We start from the raw sequence: 21,712 nt of genomic DNA on the forward strand, positions 1-21,712 counted from the left end.
AAAATACATAGAGAATGCTTTGGAGAAAATCCACACGGTGGCGATAAAAAGTTGGTTTAACAAACTTAAATATAATGTTAATATAAATAAAATAATAAAACTTGTCGATTAAACCGAATAGGCGAAAACAAAAAAGCTGATATTTTGCACAATTGGTGTGTGGACTCATATATTGGAAGTGGTTATTTTTTTGAGTGTGTGTGGTTACAGGTTTATTCAGATTGCCGTAAAGAGGCGCTGCGGTTCCTCGTTTCAGTACCTGGACAGCTCCCCCTGAGCCAAAGCGCCAAACAGCGCTACATTGGAAATTTAATGCACTAAGTATTACATTACTTCTGACCCCATATTGAATTTATCCATACCAAAAGACAAAGAAATAACTCTTCATTTGAGTTCTTCTTTCCACTATAATGTTCACTAACCGACCTGATTTTTGTCGGACTTAAAGACAGTTTTGCATTTACTTGTTTGAGCAAATTTATCTGGATATGTCCTTTTTAAATTTTATTTTATTTTATTTTATTTTATTTTATTTTATTTTATTTTATTTTATTTTATTTTATTTTATTTTATTTATACCTTACCCTTTTCGTAAACTGCACATCTTTCTGAAATTGTAGTGCAGCGAGATACAAACTAGATACTACTAGAGCTTTTGTCTTTGATAGAGAGAAAGAAAGAAAGAAAGATAGAAAGAAAGAAAATAAGAATGAAGGGGGGGGGGTAAATAAAAATGTGAGTTGGAAACCTCATGTCCACAGTTCGCCACAAGATGGCGTTGGAATATAAGAGCTTACTGATATTGTTAATTTCTTCCTCCTCCAAATCAAGTGACCCGAACAGTAATGTCAGTTTTAATTAGGGTAATTAACACATATACTAGGTGAATGCTACATTATCCATAGTCCTTTATACATAATTCTCCCAGTCACAAATAACTCAACACATACATTTACTTATTTATAAATCAATCAATCAATCAATTAATCAATCAATAAATAAACTGCCCTACTTTCCTTTGTAACTGCATGATTGCATAGATCTTTAGTCTATACATTACCAGATTGAGATATTCCCTACTGATCTTCTACAGTCTGGGAGTATATTCAGTTTAATTCGGAAGAGTTGAAACTGAATGTTCAGTTTTTTTGTCTGAAAATCTTTTTTTTTTTGGTCACTAGGATTTAAAATATTCCTTTAATTCAGAGCTGCATGCTGTGCAATTTAGACAATGTTTTCATCAATAAAATAAAAACATCAATTAATAAAAATGAACCAGCTCAGCTAGCTACCAGTAACGCCATGTTTTACAGATGAGGTGATGGATTTTGGATCTTGAGGTCACCAACCTGTGTTCCTCATTCCATTCCAGCTCTGTACAGGGCATCTAGTCTACTTTATGTCTTAGCAATGTAGCAGACAGTTTAGACAGTGTAGTCAGACTTATACAATTCAATGGCCAGACTGGACCTAGTCATATGTTACTGTGAAGCCTAATAGGGTTAAATCCCTACATTATTTGGTTATCACACAGTTAATGTTAGCTAATGCAATCTAATGCAAACAGCAAGTTGTTCTTTAGCAAGCTCGACTATAGCATCATAGACTATATTCTTAAAGAAACAGTAAAATCTAGAATCTTTAAGTTTTCTAAAGTTATTAATTGGGGGAACCATTAGGGGGAACCCTTGGGGGTTGTAAGTGTCCTGCAATAGAATGTACACCAATCAGAAAGATCCATATTAGATCAGATCACCTTTTTGTACAACCACCTTCAGTATTTGAAAAGCACTATATAAATGGAACACTATTCTTATTGTTCTATTATTAACAGAATGGAATAAAATACTTTATTGTCATTGCACAGCTGCACAATGAAATGTGTGCTCTATCTTAACACTTTTAAACATAACTTTTTATATAAATTCCATTATATATTTAAATAAATAGAAATATATTTTTTTTAATGTAAATAGTCTGTTGGTAAATGCTGCCTTATCAGACACTCTTCAAAAGAAACCAGCAGTTTTTCAAGCTAAAATCAGGCCTAGTCATTCAACAGACAACTTTATTTGGATCATTCTGCTTCACTGATGATGGCTGACCGTTTTACATCTAAGAACTAGCAGCATAGCCGTACAACACACTACCAGTGTATGAGAATGGAATTTTAGTTGAAAGTTTCAACTAATAAATACACACTGACAATACAATTGCATTTGAACACTTGGATTTCATCCCAGAACAGCACAGGTAGCACCCATGTACTATTATTGTGATATCTGCAGACACTTGATCAGAGCTAACAGTTTAATATTAAATATTTACTAGCAAAACCTCCTCTTTTGTGCAATTTTGAATTGCACAAAAGTTAACCCTTTCTTTGAGTGGTTTATTGCAAAAGCACATACATCATGTATTTAGAAAATAAATCTGATTCTTCAGAGTCTCAGAAAAAAAAACCTAGAGTTTTCCTGTTATAAGGTTACTTAAGTTGGCATAGTAAATGCAGTGACTGCAGTGACTGGATTAGTGTCAAAATCAGATATTTATATTCATATCAGTTTATTTTGCAAACATTATCACTGACGCTTCTGCAGTACTCGTGTTGAGAGAAATGACTTCACATGCAAATGATGAATTCATGTAGAATTATCTAACACAGGCATATTCTAGCCAAACCACATGTATTGGTGTTGTACCAATTATTATTTCAAGTGTCAAATTTAGGAAAGCAAATGTAATCAATATTAGTGATTTATTTTTGTCTTCTGACATCATCACTAGTGGGGTCCCCCAAGGGTCAACATTAAGACACATTTTTTTAATAATCATCCCAGTTAAGCACGAAAGGCAGAAGCAGAATATTTTCTTTCATTGTTATGATGATGGAACCCAGGGGCCAAATTGTTATCTTAAGGACATTGCAATTAGAAAGACCAATATTTTTTATAGCTAAATAAAAGCAAATAGGAAGTAATCCTAAGTTTTTGAAGATAGATTTGTGTAATATAATTTTACACATCATTTTTTGTGTAAAATCTGCACAACCTATTACAGAAAATACAGAAAATTCCAAAGTGTGTCACTGATGAATGTTTTTGTATCTTTAATTAAAATATTATAGAGAAACATTTTTAAAATATTAATTCAGATCTTTATGCTCGTTGTTCAAAACTCGCTTGAGCACCGATCTATTACTAAAATTTTTTGCAATGTTGGGGTGTCTCTCTCTCTCTCTCTCTTTACTATAATCAATCAAACACTCTGCAGCACTGTTATTACAGTTTTAGCTTCCATATACATTTTTGCCTCCAACAAATTTTCTTTGCCTCCCACTGAAACTGATTTTTTTTGGATTTATTACGTTTTAAACCTTTAGATGGGTGTGCCAATGTTGTTATTATTGCTATTTAGTTTGTTCATATGCTTTGTCCAAAGTCTTCTAGCCAGTTCCCTCTTAACTGCCTCACTGTCCTATGTAAAGGTTGATAATATTTGTGTATTTGCAGTTGCTACAAGAATGTCTTTTCTAGTCTGCTAGTTGATGTTACATGTGTCTATTGTATAAGTTTTTAGATCCAAGTTTAGATTTAAATCATTATTATTATTATCTTTTTATTCATTAGCATCTGAGAGGACATTGAATGCCTGCACTATATACATATGTAGTATATTTGTAATGTACTGCATGTATTCTGTTGTAGAGCTGTATCTGTGCTGTGTATCGTGGGCATTAAAGGTAGTTTTACACCCTAGCAAGCGAATGAAATGAAGAATGAAGTCATTTGAAGAGATTGCTGTCTTGGCACACAATTAGAGCTATACCTGAGTAGGAATATAAACATAGCACTCAGATACATCATTATTTTTTATATTTTGCAAAGGTCATTAATTGTTTATGAAGCTACTTTGATTCTCTGCATTATAGATTTAGACATTGTAAAATAAAGAGCATGTCTAGTGCTCTCAACTGACCGATTGTATCTATGCTGGTAATTTTATTTTACACAGCGGGAGCTCATATCAAGAATATGTATCATTGAACAACTTGAGAATAGAGAGGTTTAGCAACTGGGAAATAGACATAGTCACATGGATATAAGCAGGCTTACTGGGTCTGCTGGGAGGAGTTTGTTGTTGACATATGAGGACTATTAGAAGTAATAATATATTATTAGCTATAAAAATACAATTCTAAAAAGAAAAGATTTCCAGGCAAAAAACTAAACTATTTTAATAAACTGAACTATTTTTTCAGTGGAGATTTCGTCTCATATGAGTAGCTCTGATCAGCAAAAGTAACACACTTCAAACTCACAGTTTAGTTGTTGAGATTAGTCCTAGAGATGCTATTGTATTTGATATTATAATATCAGGAGAAATATTTTATTTTATAAACATGTTTGAGATTAATAGTCAGGAATTAAAGTAGCGTTTTATCATCAGGTTCAATCAGATTCGTCATTGGTAACTGGATATAATAGAGCAAGCTGCAAGCTTCTACTATCCTTAAGTCTCTGTCTTAGGAGTTCATAATTGCTGTTTACCAGGGGAGGTAGATTAAAAAAACAGTTGTAAAGGTGAAGTAAAACCTCAAGTGAAAACTACAGTGGTGTCTGTAACTGACTTTTTGTTGGTTGCAATATTAGAAGATAAGGACACTAATAGCTTTTTCACCCATTTATGGCTCTACATCTATCAACATATTTGTTCAAGTTGGCATACAAAAGTTCTTATACACCAATAAAAAAAAGAGTCAAATCTAAAATTCTTCAGTTATCCCTCTAGAGCAACCCTTACATGTTCTCTGTAGAACCATACAGGGTTCTTCCCCTATCAGAAAAGGCTCCAAATTAGAGCACAGTTATTAAGTAAACTGAAATTTACAAACACCGTTAGTTAACCCTTTTCTAGAAATGTACACTACAACTACAGTTCAACTTCAGAATTGTGTTGAAATTCATTGTCCTCTCTGGCCTTCAAGTGCTCTAAACAGAGAGCATTAGCAACTTTCTGTTCTAATTTGTGTCTTAGATTCTTATAAGATTTTGTGAAATAGCCATCTCTTCCCATAAGGACAGTCCATATTTTTGTGATAAGTTCTTAACTTAAAGTAACTGTGTGCTAGAGTAGAGCTTAAAAATTCAGCCAGCAATCCTATCAAATTAGAATCCTTTCAGGAAGCTATATTACATATACAATTATATAAACTCTATAACACATGCAGTTCTGCTACATTAGTTGTTTCATAGGTTGTTTGCTCTCCAGATGTACTTAACGAAGTAAACCTAAATAGTCATGTTGTGGTTCTGTAAAAGTATTGCGATTATTTTGCCTATTTACTGCAAACCGCCCAAAATGGAGGCGTATAACTTTCACATTTTTAAGTTACACAAATGAATTTAAAACAGCTTATTAAAGTTAACACAGCTGGCTTCTTTTATCCATTTTCACTAAAACTCCACACACATAACTAAAACTTTTGCACTTTTCATAATCACCTGCAATATAAATACAGCACACAGGCAAATGTCTTAAGAAAATGAGTTAATATTTATGGACATCCTCATACAATACACTAGTATATTGATTTCAGCCTCTGTCAGCCAATTTATCCAAACTTGATAGATCATCGAAAGATGCCATCATCTGACCAAAAGCTGTGATATGATCATAATAGTAATACTAATGTCCTCACAGAATAGTAATGTCCTCACATTAACAATAATATTAGACTATTAACTGTGATGTAAAAGTTGCTATCAAAAAGTTTTGTCATAATTACTCAGTTTATATCAACTAAAAGTATTCTACATTGATGTCCAGTTTACTTGAAGGGCTTGATAACACTAGGATGATAAGATCTTGAACTATATTTTCCCCTCACCCTGATGTGAAAATCTTTTACTTAGTACTCAGTTTTAAGTGGATGAACAAGTTCTTTATTTTTACACAGCAATTTAACAGCTTGTTTTCAATATAGCATGCTAGAACACCCCACAAGGAGCGAGAAACTGACACTTTCCTTCAACAAAAGCTATTAAATATATATATTTACAATCAATGTGAGATCTTCCACCGAAGACAAAGATCTTAACACAAGTTCAAAACTTGTTAGTGATAAATGGGCAGCACAGGGATATGAAACAACTTTCAAAGTCCCCATGAGAACTGATGCACAGACTTGAAAATCATATTTACAAGTCCACAAATGTAGCTTCCAAAGTAGAGCGACTTCTTGCGCCTTTAAAAGAAACAACTTGCACTGGTTGTTAAGAAAGTTTTCGTAAAGTCCACTTTTTAATGCTCTGTGCGCTGTCAGGAGTACCGGATATTGCACCAGTCTATGTCACTGTCCTTCAAATGTGTCTCGTGTCCTCCCGTTTAACGTGTTCGGCGCTCTTTTCGTGAGGTTTGGCTTTCTTGTTCTGATGTGTTTTCACGTGTTTGGCCAAGTGGTCGCTCCTCATAAACCTCTTGCAGCAGTCGGGACATGCGAAGCGCTTCTCTCCGGTGTGTGTCCTCAGATGCCTCTGCAGCTCGTCGGAGCGTGTGAAACTTTTCCCGCAGAAGAGCCAGTTGCACACAAACGGCCTCTCTCCGGAGTGCCAGCGAAGGTGCGCTTTTAGGTGCGAGGTCTTGCCGTAAACTTTGCCGCAGCCGGGAACATGGCACACGTGCTGCTTCTTTTTACCCGGTTCGTCGCTCGAGCTGGACGTCTGGCAGTTCGGGCAGCGACACCTGCGGCATCGGCGCGCTGAAGCGAGAGGGGATTTGGGGTGCAGCAGAGCAGCGATCTGACTCTGGTACTGCGCCAAGTCCGTGTGGCCAAGCACTAAACCCCTCTGAAGAGGAAAACGGTGAGGCGCCAGGGAGGACGGGTGACTTACGGCGTTGCCTTGCTGCAAGCTCCACCACGGGATGTCCTCGGCCGGATTTGGGGACAGCTGTCTCTGCTGTTGGGGTACCAGGCCTGAGTGGCCGGCTACAAAAGCTGGCACGGCAGGTGGCATGGGCGCTGGAGCCGTGTACGTCACAGCGGGGACGTAGGTCGGCGGACACGTGGCCTGTAATGACTGCACGGAGCACGGCAACATCTTGACCGGCGAAAAGTCGTAAGGGTACGAGGGCTCTGCCGGAGGAGTTAACGGCAGCTCATGGGGAGAGCTGTAGGAGCCTTGGAGGTGCGCGGAAAGTGGAGCTTTAGACGATAGTCCGAAAGAGGAACTGCTGGAAATTGCAGTCTGAGGATTCGCCTCGTTACTCCACGGATGGAAAATGCGCGATGGAGAACCCAGGGTCGCGTCGTACGGAACTTGGATGAAGTCAGCTGGGTTGGATGCGTGGTGGTGGTGGTGGTGATGGTGGTGGTGTCCGATCCGGTTACACGTAGCTGCTAAAAGCGCCAGAGGTGAATGCTTGTTGTTCTCCGGTGAAGAGTTTGGAGTCCGGTCCTGAACGATCCAAAAAGAAGACATGTTATAAAAGTTAGCATGTGGGGAGAGACAATGAAAAACAAGTCCGATGCGCAACTTGGAATATGGTGCCTCGGATTTATTGAATGGCAATTTTAAAACAAAACGGATACAAGTTTATTTAAGAAAGAAAAAAAAAAGTAGAATTAAAATATTTGTTTATTTGTGTATATTACGCAAAAAAGTGCCATCAAAAATCTTGAAACATGACTGTAACCCTAAACAAAATCTATTCGAATCTATATGATTCACTGGATTATTCACTTTAGTGGAAAACGCACATTTTGAATAGTTTTATAAACGCCACACGAACCTGCAGAAACGCCTGTAGACTGTCGTTCCTCAGCACAGCCACCGCTGCCATGGCAAACTTTCTCCTCGCGCTCTTCCTCACAGTCTTAGGCGAAGAGTCGGAGCGCTGGCGGAAACACAAAAGCGTATTCCTGTAGAAAAGTGGAGTCCCTGCGCTTCCTCTCCTCCAGATATCCTTGGACCATCTGAGGGACTGAAGGATCACTTCTTAGGATTTGATAAGGACTTTGGTGGGCCGCCAGCCAGTCAGGAGGAAGATTTATTACTTTGAAGTTTGCCGCTGCCCAATCATCAAAGAATAGCGGCTCTTTGAGAGCGGGAAGCAAATCCTTTGAATCCACAAAGCTCCTATGGTGTGTTTGTTGGTCTGGATAAAAGGGCTGATTATTAGGGGGGATGGGCAGGGTGGAGATAAAGGCGGGACAATTAATGAAGTAATCACTATGTGGGAAATGTATATACACAAATAATTGGATTTTCTTGATCAAAGAGCCCTCTCCGCGCAGGGAGCCCGGTATTGGATGGCGGAGTCACCCAATCCCCCCATGCTGTAATTAAGGATTTGTAGCGCGGCCCGTTGCCACAATGCCCCCGTGTTATCTGCACAAATCTATTGGTACGAGGCTTGTTAGATAGCTTCACGGGGGGAGGCGAAAGAGACGGGATAATGCGATTCAACACAAAGTTAATCAGGATTCGACCCATTTGTTTCAGTCAAGACAAGCCATAACAGGGAAAACCCAGAATTCCTGTTTAAAAAAAAAAACAAAGTAAAAAAAAAAAGAAAGCAGGAAAAAGTAGGACCCCCCCCCTAATATCACCAGAAATCATTATTTCATTAAGCACTTCAAAAGTTCTAAAACAAACATAATATTAACTTAGGAAGTGCCCCAACAGTTAGTCAGTCATCCTTAATTGAATGGGAATTCTCATGAACAAATGACGCCTCAGTAGTCCACTTATCAAGTGATTAAGGTGTCATAGTTGACTAGCTTTGCTAATTAAAGGTGTCAAAGTGTCAAAAAGCATGACATTTTTCTTTTGGCGTTTCCTTGAAAAGTTGAGCCCGAATCCCAAATGGCACCCTATTAGACACGTAGTTGCTACCTAGGGTGTAAAAGCTAGTATTTAATAGCCTATATTGAAATTAAAGACAGGAGGGTGCTATTTGGAATCCAGTTTAAGATACTCTAAGGGAGGAGATTCAATCTTTAGTGAAAGGAAACGGTTTTCCAATCACCCACCCACTTCTCCACCTACTTGTCGACACATCAGTTATCTAAGCATCCCAATCTCAATCGCACCAACTGCCGTATTAAACACGACAGTATAAAACAGTATATGGAGTTCTCTTTACATAAAAAATTTTACTAAGGCAGTGTTTCCAACATAGCCAGCAATCTAACCCTAGCATATATCATTGTACCATGGAACTAATCCACATTGTACATTTAACAATAAGGGATCATGCTAAATAAAAAATGTGCATGAGGTCAATCATTGAAGAGATTAATAAGGAACAGCAATGTTAAACAAAGTAGTGATAAGTAAACTGAACAATAATCTTTTTATACTCTATTATAGAGATGAATTAAGTAATTAATAATGCTCCAGATTTTTTATTTTGCATTTCAGCAAGGACTCCCACTGTCGCTAAAAAGTTTTCAGTGATTGATTTTTAAGTGGATCGCTTCCTTTGAAGGGATTATTGTGTTCCCAGCCAAGGGGCAAGCTGGGGATTCCCACTGGGCCCAGGGTAACCTCAGCTTTCCTGTAATGGATGCAAAATATTACTACATTTCTTATTACTGCCTCTTTATCTATAACAGTATGAGAAACAGAACCATAATCAGGTGAATCAGGGACATATTTGTGAAATGGCAAAGTTTAATGAAGATAAAGTTGTATGCAACTGTAACAGAAATTTGGTACATGATGTCTTAAGCCGATTAAATGAATAATCACTTATAATCAGTCGTTAGTTCTCACGTATAAGTTTACGAGACTTTGCCTCATAAAAGAAACACCAGCAGTATATTAAACTATAAGAGCATTATAGTTACTGACACGATAGTTAATACACGTTAGTTTAATTCCAAAGGCTAGAATATCAGTGTCTATAACAATAAGGACATTGCTACTAAGCTTACTAAGGTCAAGAGCCATTTTTACAAAAGCAGAGAAGAGCAAAATTTTTCTAGAATCTCAGAATGTTTTACTCCACATGATGTTTTTTTTATGCTACATATTTGAAGTATCTGATTTTTTTCTACAGCTTCCAAAACATTTTGTTCACATAGCTCTACAGCTCACATAGCTCTAACTTCTGTTAGAGAATGCCCTTTTCCCACATCAGAATTTCTACACTCTACATTTTTTTGATTTTTTTGATTTTTTATATATATATATATATATATATATATATATATATATATATATATATATATATATATATATATATATATATATATATATATACACACACACTCTATGGTTGTTTCCTGTACATCTTTTTTAACTATTTTAATTATTATTTAATCTCTTAGCATTGCCATTTTTATTGTGCCCAGACTGTAATTTTAGTAATTGGTTATAAATGACTTATGTAAGTATAGCAATTTTTAAGTGTATTAATTTTTAAGTCTTTATTAATCAAATTTTCTTACACCTTACCATCACACCCATACACAGTTCTTCCCCAAACTGTTGCCACAAAGTAGGAAACAACTGTATATGATGTCTTTGTGCACTGTAAAATTTCTCTTTAATGGAATAAAGTGGCCCAAAGCTGTTCCAGCATGACAGTGCTCCTGTGCACAAAGTGAGGTCCATGAAGACCAAGGTTGTAGCAGATAAGCTCAAGTGTCCTGCACAGAGCCATGACCTTAACCCCACTGAATACCTTTGCGATGAACTGGAACACTCACTGCACCCCGCACCTCCTACATCATTTCTTGCATTTACTAATGCTCTTGTGTCTGAATGATCACAAATCCACACAGGGGTATTAAGTGGTATACTGATGAACCTAGTACTAAGGTAGTAAAGTGTCCAAAATACTTAATGATCCTGAATATTCACAATGATCCTGAATATTCATTAGTAAGCATTTTATTTATTCATTTTTCATTGCCAGCGTGATACAAAACAAAGCTGATGGAAAAAAGTGTGCATTTAAGCATTGTCATCAGACAGCAAGACACAGTAATCACATGTAGGAGCAAAGTTTGATTTAACAGGCATTTCAGTGTTAGTATGCAGAAACCAAGCCATGGCTCAATCCCAGAATCCATTCAAATATATATTCTCCACCGGACAATGTGTTAGCCCCAGCACATTACCCATAATTCTCCATATTGTCGGAATGTAACTAATTACCTGTGCTGAATTTGGCTACCCTTTTTACTGAGGTACCATGTGAGTGAGCCTGGACATATGGGTGGAGCTGAAAATAGAGCATTGACTGATCAAACACAGTTGCACAAACGTCTTGATTATGGCAGTGTCTAGAACATCTACTTTACCAGCAGGAGTAGGGTAGTGTAATCTCTGTCTTAAGTGAAAATTGGCTCTTTAATATCTTACATAAACACAAAAGCATGGCCATAATTAACTGCTTGCCATCAAAATTAATTAGCTGCTCAATTTTCACACAATGAGAAAAAAAAATGCGGCAGAGCTATAATGCATTTAATATGATCGTGAGATGTGCCTGTATACACTTCAAGTTCATTTTTTAAAAATCTTTACTGGTATTTTCGTACTTATCTTTTCCACAACAGAGATCCTCCAGAGAAACTCCTCCTACTTTCATGGTTGAGGTTACCAAATGGGATAACACACACTTGCATGGAATACGGATAGGTCTGGGTTTACATACGTGTACTGAGCTGTGGTAAGTCATATTGTTCGGTGGAGAAGCCCTCGTCAAATACACTGAATAAACTAAAAGAAAATATAACAATAAGTTTAGGAAATGAATCAAATGTACAAAGCCATAAAAACAAAGTGAAAGACAAAAGAGAATGTTCTATGAACAGAGTCTTTATTTTTTTAACAGCAGTTGGCAAGAAAAATATTATTACTACAAAAGTAGAATAGATTAAGAATGAATAAAATAGGTGAAGAATCAATTAGACCACAAAAATCCATGTATCTGAAAGTTAAATAGTAAACGTATGGTCACATTCTTCATACCAAAGATGACACAGATATACCTTATAATTATTCAGTATAATTATTCAGTATTTATTGTAATATACAATATACATTTATTGGGTAGGACTTGATGGCAATCTGTGTGTGGAGGCAGAGAGAGAGAGAGAGAGAGAGAGAGAGAGAGAGAGATTAATTAAACATCTTGAGAAATGATCACTACATGGCTTTATTTCAATTACATTCATTTATGATATCTAAATCACACAATAATTAACACATTTTGGTGATATGAACTACTTGGTTATAATTTTGTACATTAAAATATGGCATTTAGCTTCCTTGTTTGGGTCTCTCACATGAAAGGTCCAAGTGAATAAATTGTCTTTTTATGTTCTATGAACAGACTGCAGAAAAAAAAGGAAAAATTGGTTCCACATCTGTCTCACACACAAGAAAGGGAGCATGGGAAAGAGAGAGCCAGAACAGGAAAGATGGAAAGAGAGAAATGAGAGAAGTGAGAGAGAGAAATGCTCGGGGCTACTGGGTACTTGAGCCGGCGTAATGGTGTCTCGTATGAGAAAACATCTGTGAATTTCCTCAGTGATCTACAACAAAGTCTAACTCAGAGCAGTCACTCAGTAAGCCTTTGAAGTCACTGCCTGACAGAAAGCTGCCATTGTACTCAGGCTCCAGTGCACTGCTCTGCACTCCCGACTCTCCAACATTTTCCCCTGAAATCTGATATGGCTGGCCCTCTTCAAGCTGCTAGGCAAAAGCTTTGCTGCACGTTTAAAGGTCAAACCCAGACAGACCTGGGGTCATGAGAGGAGGGAGAGGTCATGATCCAAACAGCAGCCTCAGCTCTGTGTGTGGCAACATGACTGTGGGCTCCTGAGAGCTGCCAGTGCAGGGTGATTGGCGAGGCCACGTTCAAAGATGATCACATCTGAAACTGCTTCGTTACTCAAATTTAGTTAACTGTTGCAACATCACCATTAACATGTAAAATTAAATTAGACCTCTAAAATTTTTCTGCATAAAAGGATCTAAACTTAGAGAAGCACATTACGGGAAGGTACCATGAGCTACCTATAGCTTCTATACCAAACAACTATAATTGACAAGAACTAATTTCTTTCGCAAATATTCCACAATACTGTGTCTATAAATGGACAAAAAGTAAATGTGCATTCTTTAAGTAAATAAAAAAAAGGTAATTGTTAGTAAATTGCTGTGGCATAAGAAGATTTAAACACTTTGGGACATGTTGTTACTGGAAAACAAGCCCAGCTTGGGGGTAGAATTGACCCTGCTATGATTAAGATTGTGATTTCCGGTAGGCTGCTTTGTGATTTGTAACCCATAGATATGACCATGCCCATTCTGGACAGTAATATTGTTGAACAGTAGGAGGTCCCTCCGATGAAATTTAGTGTGGTCCATCCACACTGGAGGACTAGCAGCACTGTGTGAAGGTGTTCCACTGAGTCTGATATAGCAGCCAGGCAGGACAATGTGGACACAGTGGAGCTGAACCTGGAGAGCTGCTACTCTAGCTCGAGGTGTTTCTCTAAGGCTGCTCCTCCCGACTGTGAGCGACAGATTTGTTTCTTTGCTTCCTGAATCTAAAAATGACCTGAGCCATCCTTGTTGTGCACATACAGCTCACATTTACTCAATGGCAGCTGCTCACTCCATCTGGGAGGGCTTCAGCAAGGCCAAACTAAACAGGTTACACCTTCGGCCATGCCAAGTTCTATAGCCTCCTTCAATCGGTACAAACAACGGGGGCTAATCGCAATTTCACGCTCTGATTTGCTCCACAATTCCCTCCAAACCCCGCAGGCCCAGAAATGTTAAATAAGCTCATTTTCAGAAGAGACGGAATACATGCTCACCCATATGGTCATATCGATTGCTACACTATAGTCCTGTAGTAGCAGTATGCACTGATAGCTAGGCATTGACAGTGCTTTCTAGTGCAGGGTATATTCAAATGTTAGTGGGAAATTGGTACAAAAAATCAAATTGGATATGATACGATACAGTGGTACAACAAGAATTAAGCAATGTCTGAATACATGCCTTTTTTGAATTGATTCAAACATTCAACATTATACTAGTACAATAACTGAAACACAAATGGTTGTGTGAGGCATTTAGACTCCTAGCTGCATACAATGAAACATGGCTAATTAAGCATTAGCTCTCTGGCCAGGCTCCTTGTTTTGAGCAGAGTTGCCAAGTTTCTGCAAAACTAGCCTAAGATATCTTTAAGTCTTGTGACTAAGCTGAATTCATTTTTCTATCCATAACTCTTGTTGCAAAACTATCCCAATTTGCAGGAAATATTGAACCTGGCAACCCCACTGTCACTCAGCTCTCTGAAGCTCAAACATGTTTTTGAATGCTGCATTCTCCACTGCTGAGTAAATCTCATATCTGCATGCTATGAACTTCCTGCTGTGAAATCACCACTGTTGCATTAACCTGGCTACAAATAGCCAGGTAATGAGCAATATGTAGCATGAATTGCATGCTTTATTATGCAATCTGATGAATGTATTGTTCGATATGCAGACCTATCGAAATGAGAACATCTTTTGAAACAAAATTAACCCATACACGGCACTGTAACGTGTCTGTAACACTGTAACACCTCAAGCACTGTGACACTGTGTCTGTCCAGCTCAGGAAATCCTATTCTGTATTACAGCATCAGCTAGGTAATCAGTTAGCTATTCCTTAAAAGACATGAAGCAGTGCTTAAGTATAAGGCACACAAACTATTTGGGGATCTTTTTTATATTCCTTTTTGTATTCACACAGTAGTCATGCAAATGTGGGTAATTCAGTGGTACATAGAAAGCCCTCGACAAATTGCAGGTGTTAGAAAGCAGAAACAAAGGCCACTACAACCCCTAATGGCATCTCCCATCATTAGCAACTCTTTGATGTGCATACTCCACTCTCTCTTTTATCTCCTTCCCCTTCTCTCACTCACTCTCTCTCTCTTTCTCTGTCTTCATTAATGCAGTCTATAGGGAAGGTGCTTCGACACAGGAACCCCCCCCCCACACACACACACAGACATCTGTCTGCCTGCTCATGCACATGTCCCTCACTCAGGCATCAATCATCACACAGGGTTAATAAGTAAATATATCTTAAACAACCTGCTTATTCAGTGCTCAGAGACAGCAGGGATGTGCCGCAAGGACGACTTGCACAAAGTGTGAGCTTTAACGCTAAGTCTTATCATGTGTGCGCTTGCGGTGCATAGTATTAGCATGAAGCTTTGTAAAGAATGTATTAACTGCAACTCTGTGCATATATATCAGTGTGCGTGTTTGTGTGCGTGTGAGTCAATAGCAGGTTACCTGCTTTACATCTCAGCAGGTCTAAAAGAGAAGCTTTAGAAACACTGCTATTCAAACTCCTGCTTTGAACTCTGAAGGATATAGAGGCAGGACAATGCAAGTCTATTTGTGTTCATCCTTTGAAGTCGGCCCTCACTATTAATATGAGACAGAGTATCCTGTCTGACAACAAATACTTTTTTTTCTGCCTTCTACTGAGGGATTACAGCTCTGAAATATCTAAAAGGTGGCACTGCTTTTGCTATGCTGGAGAAGAAGGGAAGAAATGCAGTTTCGAACAAACAGCTAAAAAGGAATAACTTTGGTGGTGCGCAACATGAACCACATTAAACGAGTTTGTCTGCAGCTCCAGATGCACACAGCTCTTTAATAGGAAGAAAATAATGGGCAGTTGTGCTTTTATACAACAGTATTAACAAAAACAGGTGCAGGTCCTATGTTGTTTACATCTATGTGGACCTTCAGTGAAAACCCATCACTGTTCTGTTGATACCACTTATTGATGAGGAATTAAGCCAATTTGTAAAAAAAAAAATACACCTTTATGAAATATTTGGGGTACAAAATAATCTTATCTTCTATATAAAGTATGTATAACTAAATTATAAGTCGTTCATTGCCTGGTCGGTTAGTGGTTAGCCAGAGCACAAAGAAGAAAGAGAAACTCCACCAAGCACTGCACTTCAGAAGTTTTCACTGGAACAAAAAACTTGAGAGGTTTTTCCAATTTGATTTCCATGCCAAAGCAGCGCCAAAAATGATCTAGCGAGCAAGATCTCTGTTTAACGGATTCCATATAGTATAAAGAGAGACTCGAGGCTCTTGGAGTGACCTATTTCAGCTTGAGTGCTACAGAATGACTGAATATTCTCAAATAGAAATGAGTCCAGACGAAATATACGAATTATCTCAGGATTCTGAGAGACAACAACAACAAAAACCCTGGACATTATTAAGTGCATTGAATTGTTTTATGACTAAACTCTTGTTACTGAGTACATCACAGAACAAGTGATCTTAAATCAGTTCTTTTTGCTTATCTATATGAATGTGTTAAGAAAATGAACCAGACCATTTTATTTTATTTTTACACATGATGGCTATAGCCTCTCAAACATAAAGACATACAGCAATATAACATTTAAACAAATACGAAACGGATGAAAATGTTCATTTGTACCTTTGTGAACAAATGAAATTGACCTCTGTGGCTGTATAATGGCATCACTTATGAAGTGTAAACTGCATCACAGAGACAGAGTGAGTCAAAACATGCACAAGTGCACACACTCAGCTCTTACACCCTATAAAGATCAGAATCTTTGCCTGGGCCCTGGGGTGTCAACAAAACGAGATGAAGCATGATATGCAAATTTTAAAAACAGCGCCACAAATCTTGTCCATACAGTTGGAAAACCACATGGTTCTGCAGATCATCCCATCCTCAACCAGCACAACAACATGTACTGAATGTGTAGGTGTCTTAGAAATAGAAGAAATATAAAAGAGCAGGGATTGCATTACAGCCTTATCTCTTTTTAAGAGCTATCTCTCTTGGATAGGAGGATCAACAGAGGGGAAGCTGGTTATCTCACTCTTCAAAGAAGCTTCAACTTAATGATTTTATCATTATTGACTTGATAAGATATGTTTAATGAAAAAGGGATATCAAAGATCTAAATGAGAGAATAAGCATTGTGGAATTTCCTGCACTTTAGAAGCAGAGTTGCTTTGAAATGGAGATGTGGATGATGTGGATGTGATATGGGTGCACACAGCCACCGAGAGGAGCCTGGGAGGTCCTGCTCACTGTAAAGCTCCTGTTCTAGTGTCACTTGTTCTCTCGCTATGCTCACTAAGCCTGTGTGTTCCTACAGTACCAAGATTATAGTCAAAGACCTTTAACTCAGGGTGTGCCACTTTGAAAGAGAACATGTATGTGTTTGTGTCTGTGTGTGCACCAGCAAAGAAAACTAGACTCGAGTCAGTAAAATCCAGTGTCTCTGAGCTTTGATAAGGCAGGAACAGAATACCACATATGTTCCATGTGAATACTGAATGCTCTATGCTTAAAAAAAGTCTTCTGTCAAATGTGTTTAAAGCATGTTATTAATGTCACTATGTATTTATTTAATATCTGCACTGTCATGGATATCAAAGCAAAATGTGTGGGCAATTAATAAATAATCAGACAAGGAGAGACAGAGTAACAGACAGTAAAAATACAGAATAATTTATTGAAATGAGAGAGAGAGAGAGAGAGAGAGAGTGAGTGAGAGAGATGTCCTGACTATAGTTTATGTTTTAGATGATATTATATTAGATGTTAAGATGATATTCAATTTTTAATTGAAAAAATATTAAAATATTTTTTAGTATTTTAATATATAAAAATATTATAGCTATGATGCTTCTAAATGTTTTTGTTAATGTAGGCACTGTTGCTGTATTGTAGATACACACATAATGACCTTATAGAATTAAAGTTATGAGTAAGTATAGAAGTATATATTGTCCATGCAAAAGCTAAAGGTAGAGAATATTTGGTTGATGTCTGGTGAGTATAGAAGGATGATGATTGCTGATTCAAATATTAAGTCATTTGTTTATATAATGTCTAATTAGCTCATGTTTATCCTTCATAACATTTTCCTTTTGGAGTCAGATTAAATATTCTGTTTGGCATCATGGCTGCGTCAATAATTCCCCAAAAAATTAAACTTTGAACGAAACTTTCTTAAATCACTCATTCAGTGCACTGGCCAAGTTCAGAACATGGTACTGAAATTTATTTATCTGTTTGGCTCTATGTGTGTGTGTGTGTGTGTGTGTGTGTGTGCAATACCCTACCCTGCTTTGGACTAGGCTGGGGCTCGGGTCAAGGCTGAGCAGCAGCACAGTGTTGTTCATTCAGCTCTGGCTAAGCAGAGCTTCTCTCTTCAGTGGAGAAACCGGAGCAGGACCAGAGGGAGGAGGAGGAGGGATAGAAGAGAAATCTTCCTCAGGGACCGACTCCGCCGCCAACAACAATTTATAATACTCATCCTCCCCATCTAGAAGCTTGATCTGGCTGAGGTGTGAAATATGTTGATGGAAGAAATAAAGAAAGAAATGAAAGCAATAAGAAGGTAGAAAAATAAGAAAAAAAATAAGGTGAAGGAATGGCCAGAAAAAAAAAAAACAGAAGAAAGCAAGAAAAATAGGTTAGAGCTTTGTCTCACAGAAATATTACACTCTATTTTCCTCCAGGGAGAAATAGGTAGTAAAATGTTCATCCTTTAAGTACCAACCAGGATGAGAGCACGAGTGAGAGAGTGGTCACAGACATATTTCACAATTAAATCTGCATTCATGTACAATTTCACTTCCCTCCCTGGAATTATAAAAACAAAAAAAGACTGAGCTATTTAAAAGTGCCTTATTTTGAGATCTGAATTTACATTAGCAGAAAACAAAATACGTCTCTGGTTCCTGACTTCCACAAAGGGCCTGGTCTGTTTAGATATGGCACTGAGCAGAAAGTAGGAAAGGCAACTATTTACCCAAGTTTTCTGGGCTTCCTCTTGCTCCCCTGGTAATCTAGAGCTCTCTGTAGAGAGAACGAACACACACACACACACACACACATATGCGCAAAAAGTCAGAGAGAGTCAGAAAAGACGAGTAAATGAACGAACGAGCGAGAATCATTAATTTTTAATTCAAAGTGATTTTTGCGTTGAATGCGAACAGATGCTGATAATATCAGAAGTCACAGCATAATTTTTTTGATCAAAGAGAGCTGGGGTGAGCCTGATGAAGCATGCATCTTGCTCGGCTTTGATAAACCACATCAATTATTCACCGTGAAGGCAGACATCCTCACATGAAAGCAACAGATAAAGAGCAGAAGCCCATGCTGGAGACAACAGAGCCTGAGAGTGGGGGAGCTGCTGGTTCAGGAGGAGGCCCGCGTGGCTCACGGCTCTGGCACAGGTACATTTAACTCTATTATCATCAGCAAACAAAGTCGGACAAAGGGCTCTATTCTGGCTTTGAACTCACATTGAGCTGGCTGTAGTAAATACTGTCCTCTGGGCTGTTCAGTAGTTTGGGCTGCTGGCCTCGACGCCGAGGGGTGCGCTGTAGTAACTTTGCTGCTGGGCCTGAAAGAGACACACAAACACACACACACAAGTACACAGTCAGATCAGTCACACACTGCCAAGAGTGACAAGTCTCCTACTGAGCTCCCCCACAGAAAATCACATTAAAGCAGCATTGCAACAGGAGCTGAGAAACTCAACACATGCATGCACACACATAACAACACACAGCCGAAACACTCCGATGTATGAAGCATGTATGTGCTGAAAAATCCAGCTAAAACACTTACATTCACAAAACAGATAGCTCAGTGCAACACAACCTCAGTTACAGTGAAAATCTAGTGAAGAATTAAACATGCGGTTGTAGATAAACAAGGGTGTCATTTTCCTATGACAACAGGTTCTGAAGTGTTTTATTCCTCTTATATTGGAGCAATTCACCAACTTTTTCCATTTTTAATTTGTTAATCAATGACAATTCATACCTTTTATCTATTCATAGTTAATGTTTAGAATTTCACATAGAAACTAGAAAACACTAAATAAAGACTTTCCCATGTCTGAAAACTGACAATTACAACACTCTGACACAAGACTCCTTCCATAAACATCTCATTACAGAAAGCTTCACCATACAAACAACTGCACATTTTTGAAAAGCCACTTATTATTTAGTCTCATAGTATGAGAAAGTCCCTGGGAATGAGCTGTTACTGTATAAATGATAACATAACATTTACAGCATTTGGCAGATGCCCTTATCCAGAGTGACTTACATTTATCTCATTCATACAACTGTGCAATTGAGGGTTAAAGGCCTTGCTCAGGGGACCAACAGTGGCAGCTTGATGTTCCTGCAATTGGAACTCACAACCTTCAGCCCAGTAGGCCAACACTTTAACCACTGACCTTCCAATTCCCCGTTATAATGAGTGCATTAATATAAACCTTCAGTGTCTGCACTATTGTCAGAGCTGCTATGACAGAAAATGAACGAATCAGATTCTACAGCACTGTGGTGTAAATATTCTATAACAGACCCCCTCAGTCAAACTGTTTTAGATCCCTCTTGTGTCTCATGTGTAAACTCCCTACATTTTACAGCTCCTTTTCTTTTTTGATTGACATTTGAAAATATTTATATTTGATTGGTTCAACTGGGCTACACTCTTGCTCAGCTACAAAATATACAGACGCACATGCTTTGGTGTGTGTAATGCTAAGAGCTTCATCGTTTTCCATCTCTGTTTGCTCAAAAAAAAAAAAAAAAAAAAAAAAATGAAACAATCGAGCCCCATCACATTGGTCTGATCAGTTATCGCAGCAGGTTTTCTGTACCATAGAGACTAATCTTTATGGCAAATATTTTCTCTTTAATGAGGTTCACTGAGCACATTAGCAAAGACGTGTTCAGACCTGTAGCATGTATTAACATCACAGGATGTCTATGTTCTGAAATGTGTGGATTTACAGTTATTGTAGATCAAACAGCATGTCAGTGAAGCTGGGAAACTTGCTCTCTCTTGTTCATGTTTCATCTCTCGTCTCTTTTAAAATTTCTGATCCACAAAAGCGGCAAACTAAAATCCAGGACACCTTTACAAGGCAGTATGTATATTTAATGTCTGTTCCTGTTTTATCTTGGAGTCACAGTCTCAAGCTTCTTTTGCTCATCATCACTCCAGTTCCTGCTGTCGAGGTAGTGTTCAATAACTCACAGTTACACTGGAACTTGACAGAAGGCTAACTTTGAAAACACATTGTCACATCTCAATCCTGGGTATACTTCAAAGCAGGGGGACTTTTTTTCCACAGAGTAATTTCTCTCTGTATGGATTTTACTCGTGGTTCATGTTCAGTGAAGTGTCTCGCTTCATAGCTGTCCTGCATGTAATCAAGGCAGCGACTTATGCATAAGTGCAATAACTTTTTCAGTGGTGCTGTCTAAAAACTTTTTTATCCATAAGTTATGCTTTCCTCCAAATTCACGGCCAGCAGTTCAAAAAAAATTGAGGATCACTATAATTAATTAATAATCACTTAGCTGTAGACTTGAAGTTATTAAAAACATGAAAACATGCTTTTAGAAAATACACGCACACCACGTAAAATAAACAGCAGTAAATATTAAAAGGGTCTTTGAGGGTTTGAAAGCTTTAAATTCCCTTAGATATTACACACAAGACTGAATTCATCGTTCAGGGCAAATATCAGTCATTTTTCTTTCCCACAGCAAAGATCTGCATGTTCCCTTGTAATGATCATATGATAATGATTAAACACTCTACAGGAAACA

At 37.9% G+C, this 21,712-nt stretch overlaps 2 protein-coding genes across 2 annotated transcripts in view; both read right to left on the reverse strand.

The window, feature by feature from the left end:
• Window positions 1-5,294: 5,294 nt before the first annotated feature.
• Window positions 5,295-8,482, reverse strand: sp5a (Sp5 transcription factor a). Its single transcript, XM_058391234.1, has 2 exons — window positions 7,792-8,482; window positions 5,295-7,457 (listed from the first exon to the last, which is right to left on the reverse strand). Exons 1-2 carry the CDS (start codon window positions 7,840-7,842, stop codon window positions 6,363-6,365), a joined length of 1,146 nt encoding a protein of 381 aa, XP_058247217.1. The 5' UTR covers window positions 7,843-8,482; the 3' UTR covers window positions 5,295-6,362.
• Window positions 8,483-10,742: 2,260 nt separating this feature from the next.
• Window positions 10,743-21,712, reverse strand: part of myo3b (myosin IIIB) — a 77,061-nt gene continuing 66,091 nt past the window's right edge. Inside the window, exons 34-37 of the mRNA XM_058391146.1 lie at window positions 19,373-19,473; window positions 18,871-18,917; window positions 18,179-18,398; window positions 10,743-12,086 (exon numbers count right to left, since the gene is read on the reverse strand). Coding sequence (XP_058247129.1) covers window positions 18,239-18,398; window positions 18,871-18,917; window positions 19,373-19,473 — 308 coding nt within the window. The 3' untranslated portion in view covers window positions 10,743-12,086; window positions 18,179-18,238. The remainder of the gene's footprint in view (window positions 12,087-18,178; window positions 18,399-18,870; window positions 18,918-19,372; window positions 19,474-21,712) is intronic.

Source organism: Hemibagrus wyckioides, linkage group LG06, assembly GCF_019097595.1.
Source record: "Hemibagrus wyckioides isolate EC202008001 linkage group LG06, SWU_Hwy_1.0, whole genome shotgun sequence".
Taxonomy (NCBI): Eukaryota; Metazoa; Chordata; class Actinopteri; order Siluriformes; family Bagridae; genus Hemibagrus; species Hemibagrus wyckioides.

Bases quoted from the DNA above. Each gene is read 5' to 3' on its own strand.
- sp5a (XM_058391234.1), bottom strand. From the start codon at position 7,842: ATGGCAGCGGTGGCTGTGCTGAGGAACGACAGTCTACAGGCGTTTCTG. The intron at 7,458-7,791 runs GTTCGTGTGGCG...TGGATCGTTCAG, and splicing joins GTCTACAGGCGTTTCTGCAG to GACCGGACTCCAAACTCTTC.